Genomic DNA, 25,787 nt, shown 5'->3' on the forward strand with positions numbered 1-25,787 from the left:
CAGTGGTAGCGTTAAGGATTTAATTAATCCTTTTCTTGTGCTGTATCCACAAGGTCTCTCATCTTTGCTGCCTTCATTTCTTAAACATTTTAGTTGCCTTTCTCATGGGACATAAAGCTTCTTGAGTTGAGGCCTCTACAGTGGCACATCTCTCCCCCATACCCCGAAGCCATTTCCCCTAGGCCTGCAGAGAAGCTCAAAATAGTTATTAAAAATCAGCCCTCAGGTCTGAGATAAATGAGATCTTAACTTTGGTCCCCACTCTAGCAGTGGGCTGAATACAACCCCATTCCATGCCACCAGTGCAGAAAAGCTATGGATTACTTTCAAAGGCACATGATTTTACTATAGTTACTGGTAATGAAAACCACCCGTTATCCTCACCTCTGTTTTGCCTGAAAGATTATGGATGGGTAGTAATACTTTGCCCTAAAGAAGGGTACTGAAGGGGAAAGAGAGGCTGAGAATAAACTCTGCCCCACCACATACACCACAATCCCATTCATAAATTCCTCATTCATTTCAGACACCCCACAGAAAGGGCCATCTTAAAAAATGATCATTAGATTCTACCCAAAAGGCTGTCATTATGATGGCTTCAGCTTTGCCTACTCTTCCTCCCTTACAAAACTCTGAGATAATCCGAGGGCTCCTCTACTGAGTGAAATCTCATAACTAAAAGCATTGAGCTTGCGTGGTACCATCCATGTGAATGAAAACTAAAAATAAATTTTGCATCTACATATGTATTGAAGTCAAAATGTCAGAATGACTGAATGAATGTTTCACCACCCACATGTGTTGTGTCTTCCAAGTGCAGCCCAAAATGTTATGCTGTCATGATACCAATGGTATCACCACTCTTGGAAGATCAATTAGGACCCAACTAGACAAGAACTTATTTGTAACTGTTTCATATTAACACTTTTCCTCTAAGGTGTTGTATAATACTGCTTAAACACTGTATTTTATTCTGTTTTTTAATTTAGAAAATAAAATAGCCCTCAAAACCTGTACTTATATGTTACTGATAATTTTATAATCTTATAATATGCTCTTCCTATGAAGTACTGAGTATATGAAAAGGTCTCTGAGAATATTTGAGTAAATAATAATAATAGGTATCATGTGACTGGCACATGCTATATAATTTACATCTATTATCTCATTTAATCCTCTAAACAGCCCTGTGAGACACTTAAAATCCATCCCCTCAGAAACCTTATAAATAAGTACCATAATCCTCATTTCACTGATAAGGAAAACTGAAGCCCAGAGTAGTAGAGTCATTTGCTAGTTAAGTTGCAAAGCCAGCATTTCAACCTCATAAGTAACCTCAGACTTTTAGCATGTTATTATTGCTAAGTACATATTAAACCTTGATCAACAGCACTCCATATGGTAAAACCTTAAGTGTAAAGAAACTTGGATCACAACATATTAGACAAAGAGGAAAATCAGATCCTAACACACGTACATAACCTGATAGAAGGAATTTCGTTTAAAAAATTAAAAGCAAGCCAAACAAAATGTCCTGGTTTAGGTACATATTTAGCCCAATGCCTACGTATCTTCTACATTTGCTTCAGCAATGCTGTTCTTTGAGAAATGAGGTTCACAATGAAAACGTAGGCACACCACAGTACAATAAATTATTAAGGAAGAAAACATTATCTTTTTACAATAACATTTTAGAAAGCTTCTCAACCACAAGAATTGGAAGAAAATATTTTCTGCTTAAATTTCAGTTCGCTAGAACATTAACCCCAACCTTTCCCCTTTGTTGCTCATCTGCACCCTGGCCCAACACACAGTCTGTTAGTTGTGATAACGGAATTGCTATCCATTTGGGGAGAGTTGGTGGAGACATCAATGATCTATTCAATGATATGAGTTGCTAAATGATATTTTCTATGTTCTTTGCATCTTAGTTCTTCATTCAAAGCCAGTTAGGTAGGGACACCTATGTAGGTGGTTACATGCCCCAGTGATGGGTTAGTAATGCTGTTGTTCTAATGATTGTGATGCATAAATCTTCAGCAGATTTTTCCCTTGTGCTGTATTAAGTTGTAGGCATACTCTGTCTAAAACTTTATTCTTTTCATTATCCCCAGGCTTCTCTGGAAAAATAGATATGTTTATCTATAAATGACATTTGTGATCTTACCTGTTGGTTGTCAAGATTCATCAATGTGAGACTGCATGTTGAGATGGTCAGTTTTATATTCATTCCTGAAAACTGAAGATTACTTTTGCCAAGAACTGTTGATAGGAACTTAACTGGAGGCTTTAAAAATTAAAGAAGAAAAACAAAACACTGTTAGGAATTTTGTTACAGAATAAATGTTAATGTTTTTTAAATGTTAAAAATGAGTCAAAGTCCAAACTCTTCCTCTTTATTTTACTTTACGTAAATCAAATGAAAGGGAATGGTTTTTATTAAATAAACTTTTTTTTTTTAAATTAGGATGCAGCAAATTCTTTATTAAGTAGTGAAATTTAGGCCCTCAGAACTTTCTCATAGTTTCTCTCCTCCCCAGGTGCTGGGAGTGGGCTCCTGCTTTAATGTAAACAAATTCCTGTGAGAGTTTAGACCAGCTGAACTCTTGAGTCCTTTTCAATACTACAAATCTAAAAAAAGAAAAATTTGACAATCCACTGAATCTAATGCCACAGAAGGCATTGATGAACTCTCCAATTACGTAACTGCTTCCTTCTCTGAAGCCATCCCTGTTCCTCCCTCACCTTTCCCTTGCCAGAGTTAAAAAGTCCTCCCTACTAGTCTAATTGTTACCTTCAGATAACCATGATGCCTGAAATTCTACCACTGGGCACTCTTTTAGGTTAAACCATTGTTTTCAGAAGGTCCCCAGTTGTTAAAATGAACAAATATTACTAGGAAGGGGTTAGCCCATTCCACATTAACTCATTAATAAAGATGATTTACCAGAAATTACTAATAAAGATTTAGAGGAAGATCCTGAGGAAAGGGACATGTTTTGATAAAAGTCAAAATTCTGGACCAGGCATTTCTCAAGGAGAAGAGGTGTGGGGGTTTGGTGAAGAATCATGAGAGCAGGGGGTACCCAGCAATTATGAAGAAAAGCACTGGGGTCATATGTCAGGAAAAAGGTACCAACAAGGGGGCGAGAGGCTGAGCTGGCAGATTTCCTCAGGCAGAAATGCCACTTACCAACTGATGACCTTAGACAAATAAACTTTCTAAGCCTCAAATTCCTTTTATATAAAATGTGGGGGAAAAACAGTAGCCACCTCATAAGGGCTGTTGTGAAGATTAAATAATAACTAGAGAACATTTAGCACAGTATTTGGCTGGTTACATGAGAGCTGTTAGTTAGTATTATTATTACTTATTTTTGCCCTTCCTAACATTAAAAATTCTAAGAAATAATTTGAGAGATTTGAATGCTTTGATGGATGCTTGGATTAAGTCCTGAAATCCTCTACTGGAAAGTGGACCAGATGATGGAAATCAGTGATTCCTCAGCATATGAATCAATACTTTGAAGCAATCAATGAAAACACAATTTGTTTCTTTCCTAGTTTTGCTTTTATATTACTCTCATTTGATTCATTCTGGAGCCATACCAAACTGTTAAACACACACTGTTGAAATTTAATGTACAGTTTTATTTTTAATTCCAAGCACATTCTAAAATGTAGTGCAAACAATGTGAAGAAGGAGCCCTACACCTTACAGCTATCACCACATCATAAAGCTGACTCTTGGTCTACTTTCTTTGCTTCTTACACAGCTCTGGGCAAAGCGAGCCACACAATTCAGGGATTTTGTGTACCCCACAGTGATTTTATTTAATAGCAAGTTGCTCATTTCCTTCTCTAGAGTTTCTTTTCCATGCTAGTTTTAAAAATATTACGAGGCTGGGTGCAGTGGCTCATGCCTGTAATCCCAGCACTTTGGGAGGCCGAGGTGAGCAGATCACGAAGTCAGGAGTTCGAGACCAGCTTGACCAACATGGTGAAACCCCGTCTCTACTAAAAACACAAAAATTAGCCAGGCGTGGTGGCGCGTGCCTGTTATCCCAGCTACTCAGGAGGCTGAGGTAGGAGAATCACTCGAACCTCGGAGGCGGAGGTCACAGTGAGCCAAGATTGGGCCACTGCATTCCAGCCTGGGCGACAGAGCAAGACTGTCTCAAAAAATATATATATATATTATTATTATGAAATACAAATTAAATTATAACACTATCTCATAGTCGAAAAGCATTTTGTTATCTGTAAGAACTTTTACGTAAATCATCTTAATTTTGTTCTCACCATAACCTTAATCTCGTGAGAAATGCCCAAAATGTATTTATTGTATAGGAGACAAAGTCTTTCATGCCATTATTAGAAGTGTCCTAATAGTTAAAAGACCCATGGAAGAGAAAGGAGTGGAAAGCACATGGGATGGGCAGTGAGGCAACTGGAATTTAAGTCCCAGGTGTGATCCTAACTTGTCAAGGGACCTTAGACAACTCCAGAACCCCTCAATGTTTTCGTTTTCAAAACAGGAGTAATAATACTATCACTTCCATTCTTCTACCTCTAGCCATGGGAGGTCTTAGGAGAATCAAATTTAGTATTAATAATAAAGTATATGGAAATGCATAGTATACAGCGAAGTGCTAACAAACTGTAGTGATTGTAATTACTACTTTTAAAATGAATTTTGGCAATTTTGCTATAGGATTTCTCCTTCAAGAAAGAGGTAGGGGAGAAACTGCAGACCCTGGCCTTGGGAGAGGTCATTATGGGAATGAGAGGGGAAGGGAACAGAAAGAGGAGGCTGAGGATGGGATACTGACCAACTTTTACTAAAGAGTGGAGGCAGGCCTAGCAGAGGTGCTTATCCACATTTTACAAACGAGAAAAGTATTAAGATAGGGAAACATTAATTGACTGTATCTGGGTCAATTTATTGGTACTGACATAGCAGCCTAGCTCTTCTTACTCTATGTCGCATAGTCTCTCAGCAACCCCCAGTTCTTTCGGTTATTCATTAACTTTTAGACTTCAAAACTCATGGGAGATCACATAAATGAATAAATCATTTATCCATTAGCACTCCAAACTGCTAATGATGCAGTATCTAACAGATCTAAAGGAATCAAACAAAGATCTGACTATATTCAACTGTTCCTAAATCGTTTTTGGCTCCCTCCCCCCAGGGCAGATGCTTGGCAAGGAAGCAGATAACATCGTGATTAAGTGTGTAAATGCTGGAGCCAGACTGCTTGGGCTTGACCTAGCTCCTCCATGCACTGACTGGGTCACTAAGCAAGTTACTTAACCTCTCAGGGCCCCAGTTTCCTCACCTGTAAAATGAGGATAAATAATAACACTAGGGGCTAGGTTTTTTGTGATGATTAACAAAGTATAAAAACCACAGCATACCAAAACTTATGGGATGCAGTGAAAACAGTGAGTGCTAGGAGGAAAAATCATAGATATAAAATAAACACTTTTATTTAAAAAGCAGAAGGGTCTCAAGTCAAAAACCTAACATTGTAACTTAAGGAACTAGAAAAAAACAAAACCCAGAGCTAGCAGAAGGAAGGAAATCATAAAGATTAGAACACAGATAAAATAAATGGAAAATAGGAAAATAGATAAAATTAATTAAACCAAAAGTTGGTTCTCCCAAAAGATCAACAAAACTGACAAACCTTTAGCTAGATGAACTAAGGCAAAAAAGAGAAAAGACTCAAATTACTAAAATCAGAAATGAAAGTGAAGACATTATTACCAATTCTACAGAAATAAAAAGGATTGTAAGAGACTAATGTGAACAATTGTATGCCAACTAATTGGAGAACCTAGATGAAATGGACAAATTCCTAGAATACCTATCAAGATGAAATCATAAAGAAACTGAAAATGTGAATAGGCTTGGTGAGAATATGGAGAAATTAGAACCCTTGTGCATTATTGGTGGGAATGTAAAACGGTATAGCTGCTGTAGAAAACAGTATGGCAGTTCCTAAAAAAACTAAAAAATAGAATAACCACATGATCTAGCCATTCTACTTCTGGGTATATACCCAAAATAATTGAAAGGAAGGTCTCTAAAAGATTTTGTAACTCATGTTCATAGCAGCATTATTCATAATAGCTAAGCTGTGGAAGCAACCCGGTGTCCATCTACAGATGAATAGATAAGCAAAATGTGGTATATACATACAATGCAAAATTATTCAGCTGTAAAAAGGAAGTAAATTCTGACATCTGCTATGACATGGACGAACCTTGAGGACATTATGCTAAGTGAATTAAGCCAGTCATAAAAGGACCAATACTGTATGATTCCACTCATATGAAGTACCTAGAGTACTCAAAATCATAGACACAGAAAGAAGAACTGTGGTTGCCAGGGGCCGGGGAGATAGGGGACTGGGGAGTTCTTGTTTAATGTGTAGAGTTTCAGTTTTGCAAGATGAAAAGAGTTCTAAAGATGGATAATGGCGATGGCTGCACAAAAATACGAATGTACTTAATACCACTGAACTGTACACTTAAAAAGGGTTAAGATGAGGCTGGGAGTGGTGGCTCACACCTATAATCCCACCACTTTGGGAGGCTGAGGTGGGCAGATCACTTGAGGCCAGGGAGTTAGAGACCAGCCTGGCCAAAATGGCAAAACCTCATTTCTACTAAAAATACAAAAATCAGCCAGGCATGATGGCACATGATTGCAATCCCAATCTACTCGGGAGGCTGAGGCATTGAGAATCATTTGAACCCCCAGGAGGCAGAGGTTGCAGTGAGCCACTGCACTCCAGCCTGGGTGACAGAGTGAAACTGTCTCAAAAAAAAAAAAAAAGTTAAGATGTTAAATTTTATGTTATGGATATTTTACCACAATAAAGTGGAGAGAAAAGAAAAGAAAAAAGCCTAAAGTGCTGGAAAGAGTCCCTGGCTCATATTAAGTACTCAATACATGCTAGCTATTGAAGGAAACTAGCTGCTTTTCTGTTTTTCTCTGCAAGTGTACTTTCCGGATAGATGATAGCCAGGTTTGCTCTGTTTTATTTTGGGATGGGGAATCCCTCTCCTTAAATGAGAATATCTTGCCTGTTAGCTGGAATCATCCAGTCTCAAAGCATCCTAATCAGAAATTATGAGAAGCAGGAAGAAGTTAGAGATTACTCTGGAACCATGGGTTCTGTGAAAGAAACTAGTCATAGGGAGTCCTTGATAGAATTTAAGAGCCATTTGTCAGAATGTTTCATACCAGGTGGGTTCTCTAGGTGACACTGGCTTCAGCCCTATGTAATATAATGAAGAATGATAACCAAAAATGGGGAAGAATGGTATAGAAATAGAGCCCTAAACTGGGAATCTGAAGACTTGGCTTCTACAGCTGGCTCTGACCTTAATCATCCTAGTGACTCAGGCAAATATCATCTCTTGTCTCAGACTCAGTTTAGTAGCTGGCAAAATGAAAAGGTTAGACCGGAAGATCTCTTAAAAAAACCCTTCTCCACCGGGTGCGGTGGCTCACGCCTGTGGCCCCAGCACTTTGGGAGGCCGAGGCGGGCGGATCATGAGGTCAGGAGATCGAGACCATCCTGGCTAACACAATGAAACCCCGTCTCTACTAAAAAATACAAAAAATTAGCCGGGCGTGGTGGTGGGCTCCTGTGGTCCCAGCTACTCGGGGGGCTGAGGCAGGAGAATGGCTTGAATCCGGGAGGCAGAGCTTGCAGTGAGCCAAGATCGCACCATTGCACTCCAGCCTGGGCAACAGAGCGAGATTCCATCTCAAAAACAAAACAAAAAAAAAACAAAACCAAAAAACCCTTCCCTTAAACAGTCTGCAATTCTATATGATGTATATAATTATCTCAAGAGCTTTTGCATTGGCCCTTTGGACTTTTCAAACCAACAAAATATTCTAGGGCTCATAGCTTAATAGCAATAATACTAGCTACCATTAATACAGAAAGGGTAATAGATGCCAGACGCTGTGGTAGGTAGTATGTAGACATCACTTCATTTATTTCTTACATAACCCTATAAAGTAAGTGCTATTTTCTCCCATTTTACAGATGAGTAAACCAAGGATCCAAGAGGTTAAGTGACTTGTCCAAGAGTACACCATTTGTAGGTGGCTGAGGCAGGACTTCAATCCGAGTCCGTCTAACATCAAAACTTTTGCTTTCTTTCCACAGGGAAAGCTACTCTACCCATGTGCTATTACCTCACCTTTACCACTATCCATATTTATACTAGAAAATAGGCCAGGAAACCTAAAAAGTCTAAAAGTTATAATGCAGAATACACACATTATAAAATGTGGAAATTGGAAGGCACTAAACTGGCCATTTAGTGAAACTCCCTAACTCCACAGGAAATAAGAACAGAGTCTCAGCAAGATGAGCTCCCATGCTCACTGGTCAGCAAGAGCCAAGGCTGGCACCCTACATTTCTGACATAAAGCCCAGGGGCTTTCTCCCCTCTGCAGCTGGAGGTATCACCACGTCAGACAGTGTCAGGCAACTCAGAAAGATTTGAGGGACAAGAGCAGCTTTGAGTACAGCTCTGATATCATGCCACCTAATAAAGGCCAGGCTGGACCTTGGGTCATACGGTGGGATGAACTAACAGCGATTTTCATACTATCTTTGCCATAATTAGGGAAACATAAACAAGAAAAGCACATCAACATTTACCTTTCGCTTTTTAATGGCTCCATTTGCCCCGGGGACAGCTTCACACAGGCGACTTATTGCTTCCCTAAAGAACAGAAACCATATAAAGACTTAGCATACTACCTCCACACAGTAAGTGTTTAAGAAATGTTAGAAATTATCACAACCAAAAAGTATACATACATAATAGTGAGTCCGACACAAATGGTATTCTTCCAGCCCCACAGGAGGAAATGCTGTACTTACTCCTTCTGCAGGAAAACCTAGCAGCACCCTAATACTGAGCAATTGCTTTACAACAAGGAGCTCTACTATTCACTTTTTTCATCTCTGTTTTTCCTTGGGTTTTCAGATTTTGTTTTTTGTGTTGTTGATTTTTAACCAAAAAGGAGGGGCAGGGCATTGTCATCTGGAAATACTTCACAGTTTTATCTTTAGCAAAATCATCTCTGTAATGTTATGAATAAAAAGCTTCATAGTATCTCAGAACTAAAGACAATTAAATACAAAAAGAACCTGACACTAGAGGAAATTTAAAAGGATCGGGAGAACGTTGAACTTCAAGGTGGTCTCAAATGGAGTTTTATTGACTAGGTTGCTGCTGCAAGCCATTGAGCTTTCATGTAATTTCACAGAAGAAAAGAAATCAATATCAAATTTCCTCCTTTGCTTACTTTTCTGCCCTTCCTATATATTGCACTTCCTGAGAGAAAGGCACCGCTAAAATAAGTAGTTGCTCCTTAATGGAAGTGGTGAAGGAACTGGCGCCCTCCTTTCCAGAAATGCAGTTATAACTAAAAGGTTTTGTCTCTGGGACTCTGAGCATTCATAACTGCCCAAGCTTTCACTCTGTGTAATTTGAACCTTAGCCTTGTGGCTTTGAACACATATATTAAACGTCTCACAAGACAAATGGAAATCTCTTCTGGATTCCCCAGAGATCATTGTTTAAATTAATAAACTGTATTCTCTCACACACACACACACCCCAACACACATACACATGCAACATTGTATTATAGTTTTTATAAATATTATATTTCACAATAATATTTTCTATAGTTTAGATTCCCAAAGGAAGTGGGGAGAGGTCAGAGAGAGGAATGCAGACCCATTTTTGTTTTGTTTTGTTTTTGTTTTCGCTCTGTCGCCCAGGCTGGAGTGCGGTGGCGCCATCTTGGCTCACTGCAAGCTCCGCCTCCCGGGTTCACGCCGTTCTCCTGCCTCAGCCTCCCGAGTAGGTGGGACAACAGGCGCCCACCAACACGGTCGGCTAATTTTTTTGTATTTTTAGTAGAGATGGGGTTTCACCGTGTTAGCCAGGATGGTCTCGATCTCCTGACCTCGTTATCCGCCCGCCTCGGCCTCCTAAAGTGCTGGGACTACAGGCGTGAGCCACCGCGCCCGGCCATGCAGACCGATTTTTTAAACTACAGCTATGATATTTTGTAGTGCAGAGCGATGTTCTTCTAGAAAATACTTTTGAAAGATAAGCAGAATTCCCAAAGATTCTAGGCATTATTTCGCACTTATAATGTATGTTTTAGCTCACATCATTTTTTCTATATAAATGAAACTCTTCTTCAAGGTATTATCTTGTCTGATTTTTGCATAATCATCTGCAATCAAAGGATAGAATGGATCTTTGGTTAGCATATATTCTCAGGATTTCATATTTATTGTTTCTCTAGGATTCTATCCTTTGTTCTCTGGAGTCAAATAGAAGGATAACACAGATAGTTGGGCCCTCTGGCTTGGTTGGTTGATTGACGTTTTGAGTCATCTTAATGATTACTCAATAATTGATAAGACTCATTATTAATCCAAATTGGCACTGATACTGCCAAAATAGCTAGTCGAGGCACCCCACTCTATTGACAGTATTTAATAAAGAGGCATTATAAGATAGGGCAGATCCTTTACTCCATGAGAGTGATTTGGATGTTTTGGTCTAAAAATACAAAAAATTAGCCAGGCGTGGTGGCAGGCACCAGTAATCCCAGCTACTTGGGAGGCTGATGCAGGAGAATCGCTTGAAGCCGAGAGGCGGAGGTTGCAGTGAGCTGAGATCGCGCCATTGCACTCCAGCCTGGGCAAAAAGAGCAAAACTCCGTCTCAAAAAAAAAAAAAAACCAAAAAAAAGTTGACTATAAATGATGTGAACTTAAAGTAAAAACAAAGGTGGATATTGATGCTGCCAAATATAATGACAACAATAATAAAAATATAACAATAATTATATGCCAAATATAGTAACTTTTTGCTAGAAGTTACTTTTATATAGCATCTTGTAATTTCACAAACTGTTTTCCCACACATTTGTTTTCTTGATTCTCACACCAATTATCAATATCTTCTACCAAAAAGTAATGCAGTGAATTTAAGTTGAAGGAATAATTTACAGCATGAATACCTCTCAAGGAGGTTTTGAAAGGATGAACCTTCCTGGCAGGGAGGGGATTGGAAATTCTAGACAGACAGAAGAACATAGGTGAAGACACCAAAACACAAAGTATCATGATATGAGAGGAATTACAGGTACTTTGATATTGCCGGAGTATAACATATGGTAGTACAAGAGTGAATATTAACTAAGCGATAAGAGTCTAAAAACTGTTTCTGTGAAGTGCCAGATGGTAAATATTTCAGGCTTTGCTCTTTTGCAAGTACTCAACTCTGCCATTGTAGCACAAAAAGCAGCCTTAGACAATATGTAGACAAGTGAGCATGGCTGTGTTCCAATAAAACTTTATTTATAGAAACTGACAGCTGGCCAGATTTGGCCCATGGGCCATAGTTTGTTGACCCCTGGATCCGATAATTCACACAAAAGGAGAGAGAAACCATTCGGCTTTTTAAGACGGGAAAATATTCACATTCATTATAATTTTAAAATTGAAAATTAAAACAAGATACTTCACTCATATTAAATTAGGAAAAAAGATACAAAACCCAGTGTTGGAAAAGATGGGAAATGTTCTGCTTTAGGCATATTTATCCATTGCCAGGGGCCTTGGTTAGTATTAATAGAATCTTTCTAGAGAGTAATTTGGTAAAAGTTGACAAATGTCAAAATTTATCAGAGCACAGGCGGGGCGTGGTGGCACACATTTGTAGTCCCAGCTACTTGGAAGGATTGCTTGAGCCCAGGAGTTCAAGGCTGCAGTGCCACTACACTCCCGCCTGGGTGACAGAGCGAGACCCTGTCTCTAAAAACAATTTGTTTAAATAATTTATTACAGCCTTTGACAAGGTGGGGAGAAGCCTGTATTGGGATAGCATTGAGTATATAAGTAAAAGAAACACTTCAAGTAAGAAACCAACCCAAAGTCTTGTGATATAGAGATAAAACATATCAAAATAAATATTGCCACTCGCACTATAGAAATATGAAGAAGTCTATATAAATTAGTGTGAAAAAGTAGAACTTGCAACAGTATGTACACATTGGTAGCAGCTATACAAAATTAATCCTGTGTCAATAGTAATATAGAAAGAGCTTATAAACTATGGCTTGGTTTTAGGTGCTTTTTTTGTGGTTTGCTATTTTGTTTCTGATTCTACTGATGTTTAGATATAAACAAGGTAAACAGTGTTATGTTTTACTTTCATTGTGCACTTGATTGGATAAGTAATCCTTTAAAATATTGAAAATAATGCAAAGTAAGTTCCTTCAGCAGGAGTTTTGCTAGTGTGAGGCAAAGGTGTTGAGATGTGAAGGCACATCAAAGATGTCCCAATGGAGAGGTGACACCCATAGAGAGATGGGACAATGTTCCTGTTATGGATACTAACAGATGTTCTTTATTTCTCTCTCTGCTCCCATTCCAGCTTAGCTTTTAACCCCTCCATCTTTGTAGCCACTAAATCCAGATTTCCTTTTTCAGTTTTTTAAGTAGAGTTACCTGTTTCTATTCCCAAAAGTTTCATAAAGACAAAAAATCTTGAGCGCGTTTAGTAATGCCTTTTAGAATGGTACACCTTGCAGTAGCGGGGAGCCCGAGTTTCAGTGAAAGAACAGCCCCTATTTATATTTATTTATTTAATTTTTGCTTTTGTAGAGATGGGGTCTCACTCTGTTGCCCAGGTTGGAGTGCAGTGGTGCGATCATAGCTCACTGCAGCCTCAACCTCCTTGGGCTCAAGCAATCCTCCCCCCTCAACCTCCCATGTGGCTGGGACCACTGCAACTGGCAAGCACCACCACAATTAGCTAATCTTTTCTTTTCCTTTTTTATTTTTTGTAGAGACAGGGTCTCCCTATGTTGCCTGGGTTGGTCTTGAACTCCTGGGCTCAAGTGAGACTCCCACCTCAGCCTCCCAAAGTGCTGGGATTAAAGGTGTGAGCCACCGCTCCTGGCCAGCCCCTATTTACTGAGCACTCTTTTATGGTCAGGCCCAGAAGTGAGCACCTTATGTACATCATTTCACTGAGTCGTAACAGTATCATTCCAAAGTATGGACTTTACCCTCATTTTACCAATGAGGATAATAAAGTTCAAATAATTTAAATAACTGTACAAATAAGGCAATTGACAGTGAGAGAGACAGAATGCAAATCCAGTTCTGACTTCAAAACCCACAAGCACTGGGGAGGAACCACGTTGCCAGATGGATGAAAAGGAGGGAGTCTTAGGCTCTAGAGACTAGGGGAAGTAGTATGTTGAGTGTCCTTCCCTTGCTCACTCCCCTAACATAGTGAGGGGTGGCTCTTCAGCCAATCGTTAACACCAGCGTGGCTGGTAAACTACCCAGGCAAAAGGACAAAGTGGTAGGGGCTGACTCTAGAAAAGGCTTACTCGGATGCCCCTGCCCTTCCCCAGCCCTCTGCTGTCTATGAGCTGGCTGCCACCTCCTGGAAGAAATGAGCATCTGGAGCCAGGCTCTGCCCACCTGGGCAAACACATATGAGTGTGCACTATGAGTGTGCACTCACGTGCTCACTGAGAACTGTATATTTGAGGCATGTGAGGCTTTACAGAGCGCCCAAAATCTCTTGATGTACAAAACTCCGCTCAAAAGAAAAAAAGGGGAAAACTTGTGCTTATGAACTTGCTTTAAAAAGTAATTATTAGCCAGGCACAGTGGCTCATGCCTGTAATCCCACCACTTAAGGAGGCTGAGGCAGGAGGATCCCTCGAGTCCAAGACTTCAAGACCAACTGAACAACACAGTGAGACCTTGTGTCCACAAAAATATATATATTTTTAAGTTGCCAGGCACAGCAGTGCACACCTGTGGCCACAGCTACCCAGGAGCCCGATGCAGGAGGATTGCTTGAGCCTAGGAGTTCAAGGCTGCAGCGAACTAGGATCACATCACTGCACTCCAGTCTGGGCGACAGAGCAAGACCCTGTCTCAAAAAAAAGTAGTTATTAATTTTTTGAATTGGAGACTCTAAGATGAGCCATGCCTCTCTCCAGTAAAAGACCTATTTGTACAAACTTTCTTTCTTTTCTTTCTTTTTTTTTTTTTATTTTTTGAGACGGAGTCTTGCTATGTCGGCCAGGCTGGAGTTCAATGGCATGATCTCGGCTCACTGCAATCTCCGCCTCCAGGGTTCAAGCGATTCTCCTGCCTCAGCCTCCCAAGTAGCTGGAATTACAGGTGCCTGCCACCACGCCCAGCTAATTTTTGTATTTTTAGTAGAGATGGGGTTTTGCCACATTGGCCAGGCTGGTCTCAAACTCCTGACCTCAGGTGATCTGCCCGCCTGGCCTTTCAAAGTGCTGGGATTACAGACATGAGCCACCACGCCCAGCCTGTACAAACTTTTCTATTCCATTTAAGAAGGTCCACTCCTCACTCCAAAGCTCCCCAAAACATTCTGTGTACCTCTTAGAAATCACAGATCCCAGGTTAACAATTATTGCTTTAAATTAACCTCTCAAATTCCACTTGCCTTGCTGATAGCAGCGTTAACAAATCTCCTGAAATCCCAGCAACGAAAGGCAGATAGATGCCTACATTTTGTTGCTTTTGTTCACAAAGATCTTTTCTTCCCCTGCTACTGGGACCAAGACATTAACTGTAACATTTTCAAGAACAAATAGTACTTTCAGTGCTTTTCTGGAGTCTCAGCCACACGCTTGGGCCAACTTTACAAATGCCGAGGAAAAAGAAAAAGAAAACAGAGTTGAGAGCGATTTCTCCTGGGGCCCAGGGGGTCCCCGCCATTCTTGCAGCCCAAGCAGCCGCACTCTTGCAGAACCTTTTTGGAGCTGAGTGGCGGTGAGACTTTCTCCAGCTAGCAATCATTCAGCAAGTGTCTGCTCTTAGAGGAGCAGAAATTTTGGGGTTTCAATGGCTAAAGATTTCCATCTTGGGAGCCTGTATTAGAAAGAAAGAGAAACGCCCCAGAGCACCAACAGTGGCCACTTTGTTTATTGTTTCGCCACATGAGAGAGAAGGGGAGAAGTGGGCTGATGTAAGAGAATGAGAATGCCGTTGAAGATTTGCTTTTAAGCGTATAAAACCCTGCCTATGCCATAAGACCAAAAAAAAGATATTTTGTCTGTCTTAACAGAGTCCAAACTAATCATCCAAACAAAGCCACCTTTCTTCACCAACTCCTGGCCACTACAACACTTAAGTTATAATTCATCTGTGTCTTTAACCCTTAAACAGTCAAGCTCCTCTGGAAGCAATGTCGCCTCACACACACATGCACACACACACACACTTTTTTTTTTTTTTAAGTTTGGAAGGCAATATCACAATCCAAGACAAAGGGGAGCATTTAATGGGAGGAGAGGCTGTGCGGCAGATTTTTTCTGGTGAATGTCAAGATGCAGTTCTTCAGTAAATAGGAAAGCCAGGAAATGTGCAACATGAAACCAGGCGAAGGGGCCCAGCTGGAATGATTAAAAGGCAATGATCCCCACATCCCCCACCTTCTGACACACAAACACACACACACACACACATCTATAGTCACATATGCAGTGAAGGAGTAGTTCCAGTTTTGTCCCTGCAAATAGGAATGAGAATAAAATTTTAATCACAGCAAGAGCCTTTCCAAAATAAAAAGTCAACGATACTCAGCCAAAACAAATTCACCTGCATTTCCCAAAAGACTTTCTTTCACTTTGCATCTCCAACGTTAAGTCCTTAAAGAAATCAGTTAACAAAGTCTAAGGGACATGTTGCGCCCTAAATGTCTCGGATTGCCTTCTTATTATGAATGAAGAGACTCTGAGTAATTCAGACTGCACATCCATGTGGTATTATGCTGTTCTCATTGTTCTAGGGAAACCAGTACCATCTTTTTTTAAATCTTTGCCTCCAGGACAGCAAGGCTCAGTGATCTATGTGTTCAATTTTGTCCAGCTTAGTGAAATTAAAGACATCCAAGAATTTGTGAAAGCCCTCAGACAGGACACTTTAGAACAGGAGCCTGCCTCTGTGGCGATAAGCACACAATGAATGCAATCAATGCCCATAGACCAGTTGAAAATGGAAAGCCTCAAACTTTGTGCTATTATCAAGGGGCATCACTCGTGCACTCTAGGAGGGTGAACTCAGCTCATAAAATACATCCTTTCACTTTAGAAACAGGCACCTCGAGTCCCAGGATGGTCAAATAAAACCTTTGAGTACTGCCCACAGCATTTATCCCCACACTGACTGAGTGTACCACTCTGTTCACCTGAATTGTACTTAAAGTCTGATTCTAAAGTACATTTGCTAGCCAATCCAGCTCAGCAACCATAGGAAATGGGTTTATCTGTCTACTTCTTGATTTTGCCCTTTGGCTCTGATGCAAATGTGAATTCATTAATCACACTGGAATGAGGTGAAAGACCCTCTTGTCTAGAGTATCACATCTCCCCTATAAATCTCACTAGTTAACGGACATTAAGTGCTGGGTTTTTCCTGTCCCCACAGAGATTTCCTGTAATACAATCATGTATCTCAAAATTCAAACATCTACACCCACAAACTGATGGCTTATAGGCTTTATAAGTGGTTAAAGAAATGACAATAAGAAATAGAGTTGGTTTCATATAAAATACATGGGAATTTATAAATTCAAAAGATTGTTCTCCTTTAGGGTAAACTGGGCTTCTTTAAAACAACTCTGTTTTTGACAAAACATTCAAAATATTATGAAGGTGTGTCTTTTGGAGTTAAAGAGTGCACTGATGCATAATGTGGTCACTTAAAAGCCAAAGCTCATTAAAAAAAAAAAAAAAAAAAAAAAAACGAAAACAGGTCTTACTTAGTCACCCACTTTATTCACTCAAGCTCACTCTAAACAATGAATATCTGCTTCCAAAAATTCTTCAGAGAATACTTGGAATTTTAAAGATATTTAAAACAGTTTGGCCAGGTGTGGTGGCTCACACCTATAATCTTTGCACTTTGGGAGGCCAAGGTAGGCGGATCACTTGAGGTCAAGAGTTTGAGACCAGCCTGGCCAACATCGTGAAACCCCATCTGTAGTAAAAATACAAAAATTAGCTGGGCATGGTGGTGCACACCTGTAATACCAGCTACTAGGGAGGCTGAAGCAGGAGAATTGCTTGAACCGGGAGGTAGAGGTTGCAGTGAGCCAAGATTGTGCCATTGCACTCCAGCCTGGGTGACAGAGCAACCCTCCATCTCAATAAATAAATAAATGAATAAATAAATAAATAAATAAATAAACAAACAGTAAAACAGTTTGTCATACAGGTGTCTATACTATTGAGCAAGACAGCAATTGGTGTAATGAATATATTACTTCTACCACTGTTTTTTTCTTTTAAATAACTCTCGTTCTTTTAAAGGCTATTTGGCATATATGTTGTAAATTTTATTGGGAATTCCATTTTTTTAAATGTGTGTGCACCTCTGGAAGGAATGAACAACTGGTCTAGCCAGTTAATCCACCTTGACAAATAATAGTAGGACAACTTCAGCTTCCACATCCACAGAGAGTACACCATTTAGGTAAGTGGTGATCAAACTGTAAAGTTCTTAAGAATCAACTGGGTGCTGGTTAAAATACAGATTTCAAGGACTGTTCCTAGAGGTTTTGATTCTGAGGTGAGGCCTAGGAATCTACAGTTTAACAAACCTTCCAAGTGATTCTGATACAGAGTTCATGAACCACACAGCTGATTAAAATTACTTGGACTCGTTGCATAGAGTAACAGGTTCTGTGCTCTATAGCTTAGACCAGATGGTTGTGTTAGTGCACGTTAAGGAATCAGGTCACCTATTCCTAGAGGCTAGGCTAGGGAAGGTTACACTGCCTATACGTTTGATGATATTCCGTTCTGGGGAATTTTGTTTTCAATGTAGTCACTCTATATTCTGGGATAGATATTTGGTATAATCCTCTCTTCTCCTCTCTGCCTCCCCCATCCTCATCTCCTAAAGAAGAAGGGCTTTATGGCCGAGCACAGTGGCTCACACCTGTAATCCCAGCACTTTGGAAGGGCGAGGTGGGAGGATGACCTGAAATCAGGAGTTCAAGACCAGCCTGGCCAACATGGTGAAACCCCATCTCTACAAAAAATACAAAAATAGCCGTGAGTGGTGGTGGGCACCTGTAGTCCTAGCTACTCAGGAGGCTGAGGCGGGAGAATCGCCTGAACCTGGGAGGCAGAGGTTGCAGTAAGCTGAGATCGTGCTACTGCACTCCTGCCTGGGCTACAGAGTGAGATTTCATCTCAAAAAAAAAAAAAAAAAAAAAAAAAGAAGGGCTTTTACCAGAGGGCACATGGAGGTCCTGAACATCTTTGCTTACATCATCCCTTGCACACACAAGCAGTGAGAGAGTGGCCTGCATTCTCTCTCTTATCTGGAGGCAGCAAGGTCATTCTGGAGGCAGCAAGATCTAATCCATTTGCCCCTCAAATGCATTCAACACTCTAGGCAGTGGTTCTCAGCCTTGGCTGCACATTGGAATACACCACCAAGAATGTTACGAAGTTCTGAAGACTGGGTCTCAGCTCCAGAGATGGTGAATTAATTGGTGCAGGACAGGGCTTGGGGGTCAGAAGTTTTAAGATCTCTTCCAAATGCTTCCAACAAGGCTAAGGTTGAGAATCACTCTAGCAGCAGTTGGCAAACTTTTTCTGAAAAGGGCCAGGTAGGAAATATTTTAGGCTTTGCAGGTTATATAGTTTCTGTTACAGCTACTTAATTCTGCTGTTGTAGCTAGAAAAACAGCCATAGGCAATACATAAACAAATGGCTGTGCTTGTGTGCCAGTAACACTTATGGACACTGAAATTTGAATTCCATATGATTTTCATGTGTCACAAAATACTCTTTCGGGGTGTTTTTTCCAACCATTTAAAAAATGTCAAAACCATTCTTGGCTGACAAGGTGGCAAAATCGAAATCAGGTAGCAGATGGGATTTGGCCTGCAGGCTCCTGTTCTCTGACTCTTGCTCTAAAGCAAACCAGAAACAAATGTAAGAGGCTTTGGGGTCATGGTCAGTTATTAGCTTGTGCATGGTGCAAAGCTTATTAGAGTGCAATCTTTTGCAAGGATTGTTTATACATATTTTGAACTTTGTCTTGTTCGGTTTCTTGGTACAGGAAGTTGGGTATTATAAGAAAGGGGTCTTTCCGTATGTCAGTATAAGAATTATGGGACTCCCTTTATGCTGTAAATCATTGTTTTTCCATTCTTTTATTCTAACAGCACTCAGTAGAGGCAGATGGAAACAAATTATTTTTTCCTTTTAATTATCATCTAACCTTCATTAAGTGATACTATGTACATGAAACAGTGCAAAGTGTTTGGGCAGGCAATACAGAAATAAACAAAAGCGCAAAATTATAGTAACTGTTCAAATTTGATGGCTTTATCTATAACTCTACTTTCTTATGATAGTAGAAAGTGAGGAAAAGCTAGTTAGGTAGACTCTGCAGTTAGACAGCCAGAGTTCAAAATCTAGTTGTCTCTTACAATCTCTGTCACCCTGAACAAGTTTTTAAAGCTCTCTATGTCTCAATTCCTTAAATATAAAAAGTAAGAATAATAATAGTGCTTTGAACAATACCTCAGTAAATGCTAGCCATTATTATTGCTTTATCCTTATAATGGCTATCTACTTTAAGAACTGGGTCTAGGCCGGGTGCAGTGGCTTATGCCTGTAATCCCAGCACTTTGGGAGGCCGAGGCAGGCGGATTGCCTGAGCTCAGGAGTTTGAGAGCAGCCTGTGCAACATGGCAAAACCCTGTCTCTACAAAAAATACAAAAGTTAGCCAGGTGTGTTTGCTTGCACCTGTAGTCCCAGCTACTTGGGGAGGCTGAGGTGGGAGGATTGCTTGAGCCCGGGAGGTCAAGGCTGCAATTAACTGAGATTGTGCCACTGCACTCCAGCCTGGGCAAGGAAGTGAGACCGTGTCTCAGAAAAAAAAAAAAAAAAGAACTGGGTCTAACCTAATTTGTACAACACCTAGTACCCAGCAAAGTATTCTGTGTGTTATAACTGAAATGCTATAGTTAATATGTTATATAGTAGGTCAAATTATGTCTATCATGTGTATAGCAATGGATAGTACAAGTTTCTATAAAGGCAGAATACATGTCTGGCTTTCTTCAGATATTGCATGGTACCTAGTAGGCTGCCTTGGAAATACAATGTATTCAATATATGAATGTTAGGTAGTGCTATGTCGTCAAAACAAAGTGTAACCCTTGTCTCCCTATATAAATCCAATCCCCCTTCAGGACAGAGGTACTCATTCCTCCAGTTGCTGGAATGCTCACTTCTCATGGATCATAGCTGAGTTCCTTCCGCAGAAATTGTGCTCTCTAGGGGAAGTTGCCTTGCCCATGTTATGTCCCCTCCCCCGCGGCAGCAGGCATCCAACGACCTGATTGGTCAATATGGGGTTCCAAGGCCTGGTCCCCGTACCTCAATACGGGGCGACTCTGAAGTGCCATCCTAGCTCCAGAACTGCCCATGGAGTCTGCTGTGACTTCATTGCTTTTCAGCCTCTCCCTCTGCCAAGCCCTGCTTCCCTCACTCCCTTGACAGTTGATTTCAAGAGCCCTCCCAGTAAACCTTTCGCATTCAACTCTCCATCTCAGAACATGTTTCAATATCCAGCCTGAGACCTGCTAACAAGCTGCTGCCAGAGTTATGCCCCCTGAAACTTGCATACACTTAACTAGATGATGTCTTTCAAGAACCTATTTTGTCACAGACAACAGTGAAAAAAATCATTTTCAGAGAATTTCTCATAAGAGACACAGATGATCTGGATCAAAAACACCCACTTTTTAATTGTTCAAACATAACACTACAGTACACATTTCCTAAAGTAAGTGCAGTTCTCAAAAACTACAACTCAATCACATATAATTAAAGGGACCAGAGCTGTGAACTTACTCTAAAAGGCATTTCTCAGCTTCCCTACTGAGAACACCAGCAGGAAATGGAATAAATCTGCCTGGCAGGTAGAGAGATGCACCAATTGTCCTGCATTTACTTTGGCCACAAAGCTCTCATTTTACCAATGAAAAGACTATCTCTGGATGAGATTAGTTTTTGATGAGTTTTGGGTACCTCCCATCTAGCTCACTCTTCCCAAAAGGAATTATATCATTATTTTTTTTCTAGCTATTTAGGATGTAGCATAGTTAAAACTCACTGCTCTCACATTCCCTGATATTCCCATTTTCCTTTCTTAAAAGCAAAAACAAAACAACAATTAAAACTTGCAGATGCTTTGGGAGATTTTCTGGGGAACCACCTGCTCAAAAATAAGGAGCCTCCATGTAGTCTGTGGTCCAAATTACGTGGAGACCTCATTTTAAAATCACTGGATAGGCTTCCCTTGCACATGCGGGCCTCAAAGTGCAGTCCTCGGACCAGCAGCATTAGCATCGTCTGGAACTCATTAGACATGCAAATTATTGAATCAAAAAACTCTGGGGCTGGGGTCCAATATTACGTGTTTGTTTGTTTGTTTGTTTCAGAGACAAGGGCTCACTATGTTGCCCAGGCTGGAGTGCAGTGGCTATTCACAAGTGTGTGATCATCACACACTACAGCCTCAAACTCCTGAGCTCAAGTAATCCTCCCATCTCAGCCTCCCAAGTAGCTGGGACTACAGGTGCATGCCACCAACCCCAGCTAACATTCTCTGTTTTAACAAGCCTTTGCATACTAAAGTTTGAGAACTACTATCTCACACATTTTTTTTCTCCTTAGAAATCACAAAAGGACATTAAAGTATCTTTTCCTACAGATTTATGAGTATCTTTATGAAGCCCTTCCAGAGAGAACTCACAAACAAGGAATCTGGCATCTTAAACCCAGGATTAAACATTTCCTTATTCTGTCCCTTCTGGCTTTCAGCACTTCCCCAAGATTTGTTCCTTAAAATTATTCCACTTTGGTTGACCCATAATGCACAAGAGGCAGGGCAGATCTGATTTCCAGTTCTACCACCTATTGACTTGCTAGATGACCTTGGTAAATTTTTTAATTTCTCTAAGTCTCAATATTCTTATGGACAAAACAGGGTTAATAGTAATATCTATTTTATAAATGTTAAATTTTGTGATGACAAAGTTGATAAGTCACTATAAATTAATAATAAACTGCTATTTCAACAGCCTGCTAATAGTTGAAACCATGTTTGATCTTTTCAACTAGAAAGAGGTTAAGGCTCATCCAGTTCACATGATTGAGAAATCCTTCCCTTCATCTGAATCAACTTGTGGACCCCAAGGGTGTCTGATCCAAATGAGTATCTTCACAGAATTTATTTTTATTCCTTTGTTCAAAAATATACCTGGCTGGGCACAGTGGCTCACACCTGTAATCCCAGCACTTTGGGAGGCTAAGGTGGGAGGATTGCTTGAGGCCTGGAGTTTGAGACCAGCCTGGGCATTATAGCAAGACCCCATCTCCACAAGAAAAAAAAAAATGTAATTAGCCAGATGTGGTGGTGTATGACTGTGGTCCTAGCTACTTGGGAGGCTGAAGCAGGAGGATCACTTGAGCCCAGGAGTTTGAGACTGCAAGGAGCTTTGATCATGCCACTGCACTCCAGCCTGGGTTACAGGATCTGGGTTACAGTATGAGATCCTGTCTCTAAACACGACACACACGTATACACACACACACACAGACACAACACACACACACACACACACACACACACACACGGATGGCACCCATAAGCCAAACAGTCTCCTGTTGAGCCAGGGACCTGACCTAATTGTCCAAGAGCTTCTTGTTTTGGAATTTGGCCAGGTTTAGCATGTCAAATCCTATGTTTTAGATTCTCTAGGTCTTTTCTGCTTTTCTGTAACCAGCAGTGACCATGGAAAGTTCAAGACCTCCAGGGTCATCTCAAGATCTGTGATCCAGGCCTGAGAAGCCTAGAAACTTTTCCGTTATTCGATAAATAATTTTCAACCCAACTATGTTCTAGAAACTGTGGCTCTGAATCCTTCCAGCTGCAGGGACTGGGCTTCTGAGGAAAACCTTCAAGCCCAAAAATGATGGATGATGGAGCCCTTGTGGTTGCTCCACTGAAAAAAGACCTTAGGGAACCCAATTCCTTCCAGGCCAGACATCCTCCAGGGCACACTCTGAGCTTTCTCAGGAGGCTGTCATTCGACTGCAGCTTCTGTGCTTCCCAGAACAATGGTTCAAAAGGCCTATTCTTACTTGCATTGTAAAATGATTAAGACTAGAGGCTGGCCACTGTATCTATCAAAATCAAAATTAGAAATCCAGGCTTAAGGAAAGCAAAAAGGGGCCACCAAACAGAGATACTAGAATGTATTGTCATCTGACTCTGCATAATAAAGAAGGCCTGGGAAGAAATCACTGGAGAAAGCTATTTCATTCAGCAATCAGAGCTAAAAATACACATGCATAGGCTTTCACATTCATGTGTTTTAATCTCTGAATTAATTTGTTTCTCTTCAAACACTTGAAGCCATTCATTACCATGTATATTTCAACATGGACAGATATATAACTATTCTTGCTTAGGCTAGTGAATGTGTATATATTGCCTGATTGAGGAGCTGTGTTTGTGTAATAATATCTGCACATCTGTATGTTTCTATAGATTTATATGGATAAATTAGCAGGCCATGCTTTTAGCCGCAACATATTTTTAGAAACCACTTCATAATGTAGATCATATTTTCCATGGAAAAGATGCTATAATTGGGAGTTTCATTCCTGACCAAGGACTCCTCAGCAAATGAAATATAGAAACTGCCAACAGCTTGTCATGGAACGAAAACTATGACTATTTTATATACCTCTATAAATATCTAAAACACTAAAACAATGCCCTAAGTCCTAAAAAAGGGGCCTAAATATATACAGTACCTATACATGGAGTCTCAAAGTTTAGAAATGTTTAACCACCACATAAAAATACAGCTCAATTGAACTATGTTCTACAATTAACTCACTGCTATAATAACATCAAACATTTGATTAACAATTTTGCAAATATTAGATTTTAGTAGAGCATATTTAGGGATAATTTAAATAGTCCAAAGAAATTGATCTAATGTCTTCTTTTCCTTTTGAGGTGGAAATCTACTTTTTACTGTATCTACTACCTTCATTTTACAAGCTGATTTTTCTTGTCCACCTGATTTTCCACCTGATTTTTCTTGTCCTTGTCCTTCCCCCATTTCCCCCTACTCTTCCCCTCTCCTACTCCCCCATCTCATCCCCTTTTCCCTACCCACTCCCCTTCTCAATACAGGATTACCATGGAACTACCATATTGCCACAATACAGTGCTGTCCTGGTTAAAGATGTCTAGTCCAGGGTTAAGCCTCAGTCGCCATATTTACTGGAAATTATTATTTGGAACTAAGAGAACCAGAGATGGGGGCGTCCCTGCACTCCTGCTGCCAAAGCCTCAGAAGACCTGGCCCCTGTCCTTTATTAGTTTGATTGTTTACTGCTCCTCAGGTTCCATGAGCTGCCCCAATATCCTTTTAAGGAATTCCCCTTTTTGCGTAAGCTAGGCAATCATTTTCTGTTACTTAAAACCCAGAAGTAAATATGCCTAGGGCAAGCAGATGAACTGAAAATTATTCCCTCTATCTTAAGGCTCAAATCAAAGCAATTACTGCTCAGACTCAATGACCTACAAAATGTGCCCAACAAGTGGCAAAAACATGTTACAAATTAATATGCACTACAGGATCTCACTTTAGTTTTTAAACATGCAATTAGAAAAACCATACGTCAAACTGTTACTATGGGTTATCTCCAGTGATTTGCCTTTTTTAAAAGTTTATTCTACTTACCAATTTCTACAATAAGCCAGATTTACTTTTCATAATCAGAAAAGAAATGCAAAAAAAATTAAGAATTAGATGTGGCCCAGAGGATTGACCTTACCAATGATAATGGTCATGGTGATGTGTGATTTCTTTCTTTTTTTTTTTCTTTCCCTTTTTTTTTGAGACAGAGTTGTGCTCTGTCTCCCAGGCTGGAGTGCAGTGGCGCTAGCTCAGCTCACTGCAACTGCTGCCTCCTGGGTTCAAGCGATTCTCCTCTCAGCCTTCCCAGTAGCTGAGATTACAGGCATGCACCATCATGCCCGGCTAATTTTTGTATTTTTTTAAAGTCTGTGTTTTTTTTCCCATCAGTTATTGGGTACAGGTGGTATTTGGTTACATGAGTAAGGTCTTTAGTGGTGGTTTGTGAGATTTTGATGCGCCCATCACCCGAGCAGTATACACTGCACCATACTTATAGTTTTCTATCTCTCATCCCCTCCCACTCTTCCCCCCAATTCCCCAAAGTCCATTGCATCATTCTCATGCCTTTGTGTCCTCATAACTTAGCTCCCACTTATCAGTGAGAACCTACAATGTTTGGTTTTCCATTCCTGAGTTACTTCACTTAGAATAATAGTCTCCAGTCTCATCCAGGTCACTGCAAATGCTGTTAATTCATTCCTTTTTATGACTTTTTTTCAATCCATATATATATATATATATATATATATATATGATGGAATACTACACAGTCATAAAAAGGAATGCATGAATATATATATGTATATATGTATATATATGTATATATATGGTATATATATGTGTGTGTATATATATGGTATATATCTGTGTGTATATATATATGGTGTATATATAT

At 40.1% G+C, this 25,787-nt stretch overlaps 2 protein-coding genes across 2 annotated transcripts in view; one reads left to right on the top strand and one right to left on the bottom strand.

Annotated features, from left to right (window-relative positions):
* EID1 (EP300 interacting inhibitor of differentiation 1) overlaps nucleotides 1-2,365 on the top strand; it is a 73,645-nt gene extending 71,280 nt beyond the window's left edge. The window contains exon 4 of the transcript XR_008513483.2: nucleotides 2,115-2,365. The gene's annotated coding sequence lies outside the window, so the exon portion shown is untranslated. The remainder of the gene's footprint in view (nucleotides 1-2,114) is intronic.
* The window catches only part of SHC4 (SHC adaptor protein 4), a 139,855-nt gene that overhangs the window by 58,165 nt on the left and 55,903 nt on the right, over nucleotides 1-25,787 (bottom strand). Inside the window, exons 3-4 of the mRNA XM_024232402.3 lie at nucleotides 8,700-8,763; nucleotides 2,168-2,287 (exon numbers count right to left, since the gene is read on the bottom strand). Coding sequence (XP_024088170.2) covers nucleotides 2,168-2,287; nucleotides 8,700-8,763 — 184 coding nt within the window. The remainder of the gene's footprint in view (nucleotides 1-2,167; nucleotides 2,288-8,699; nucleotides 8,764-25,787) is intronic.

The sequence above is a fragment of the Pongo abelii genome, chromosome 16, assembly GCF_028885655.2.
Source record: "Pongo abelii isolate AG06213 chromosome 16, NHGRI_mPonAbe1-v2.0_pri, whole genome shotgun sequence".
Lineage (NCBI taxonomy): Eukaryota > Metazoa > Chordata > Mammalia > Primates > Hominidae > Pongo > Pongo abelii.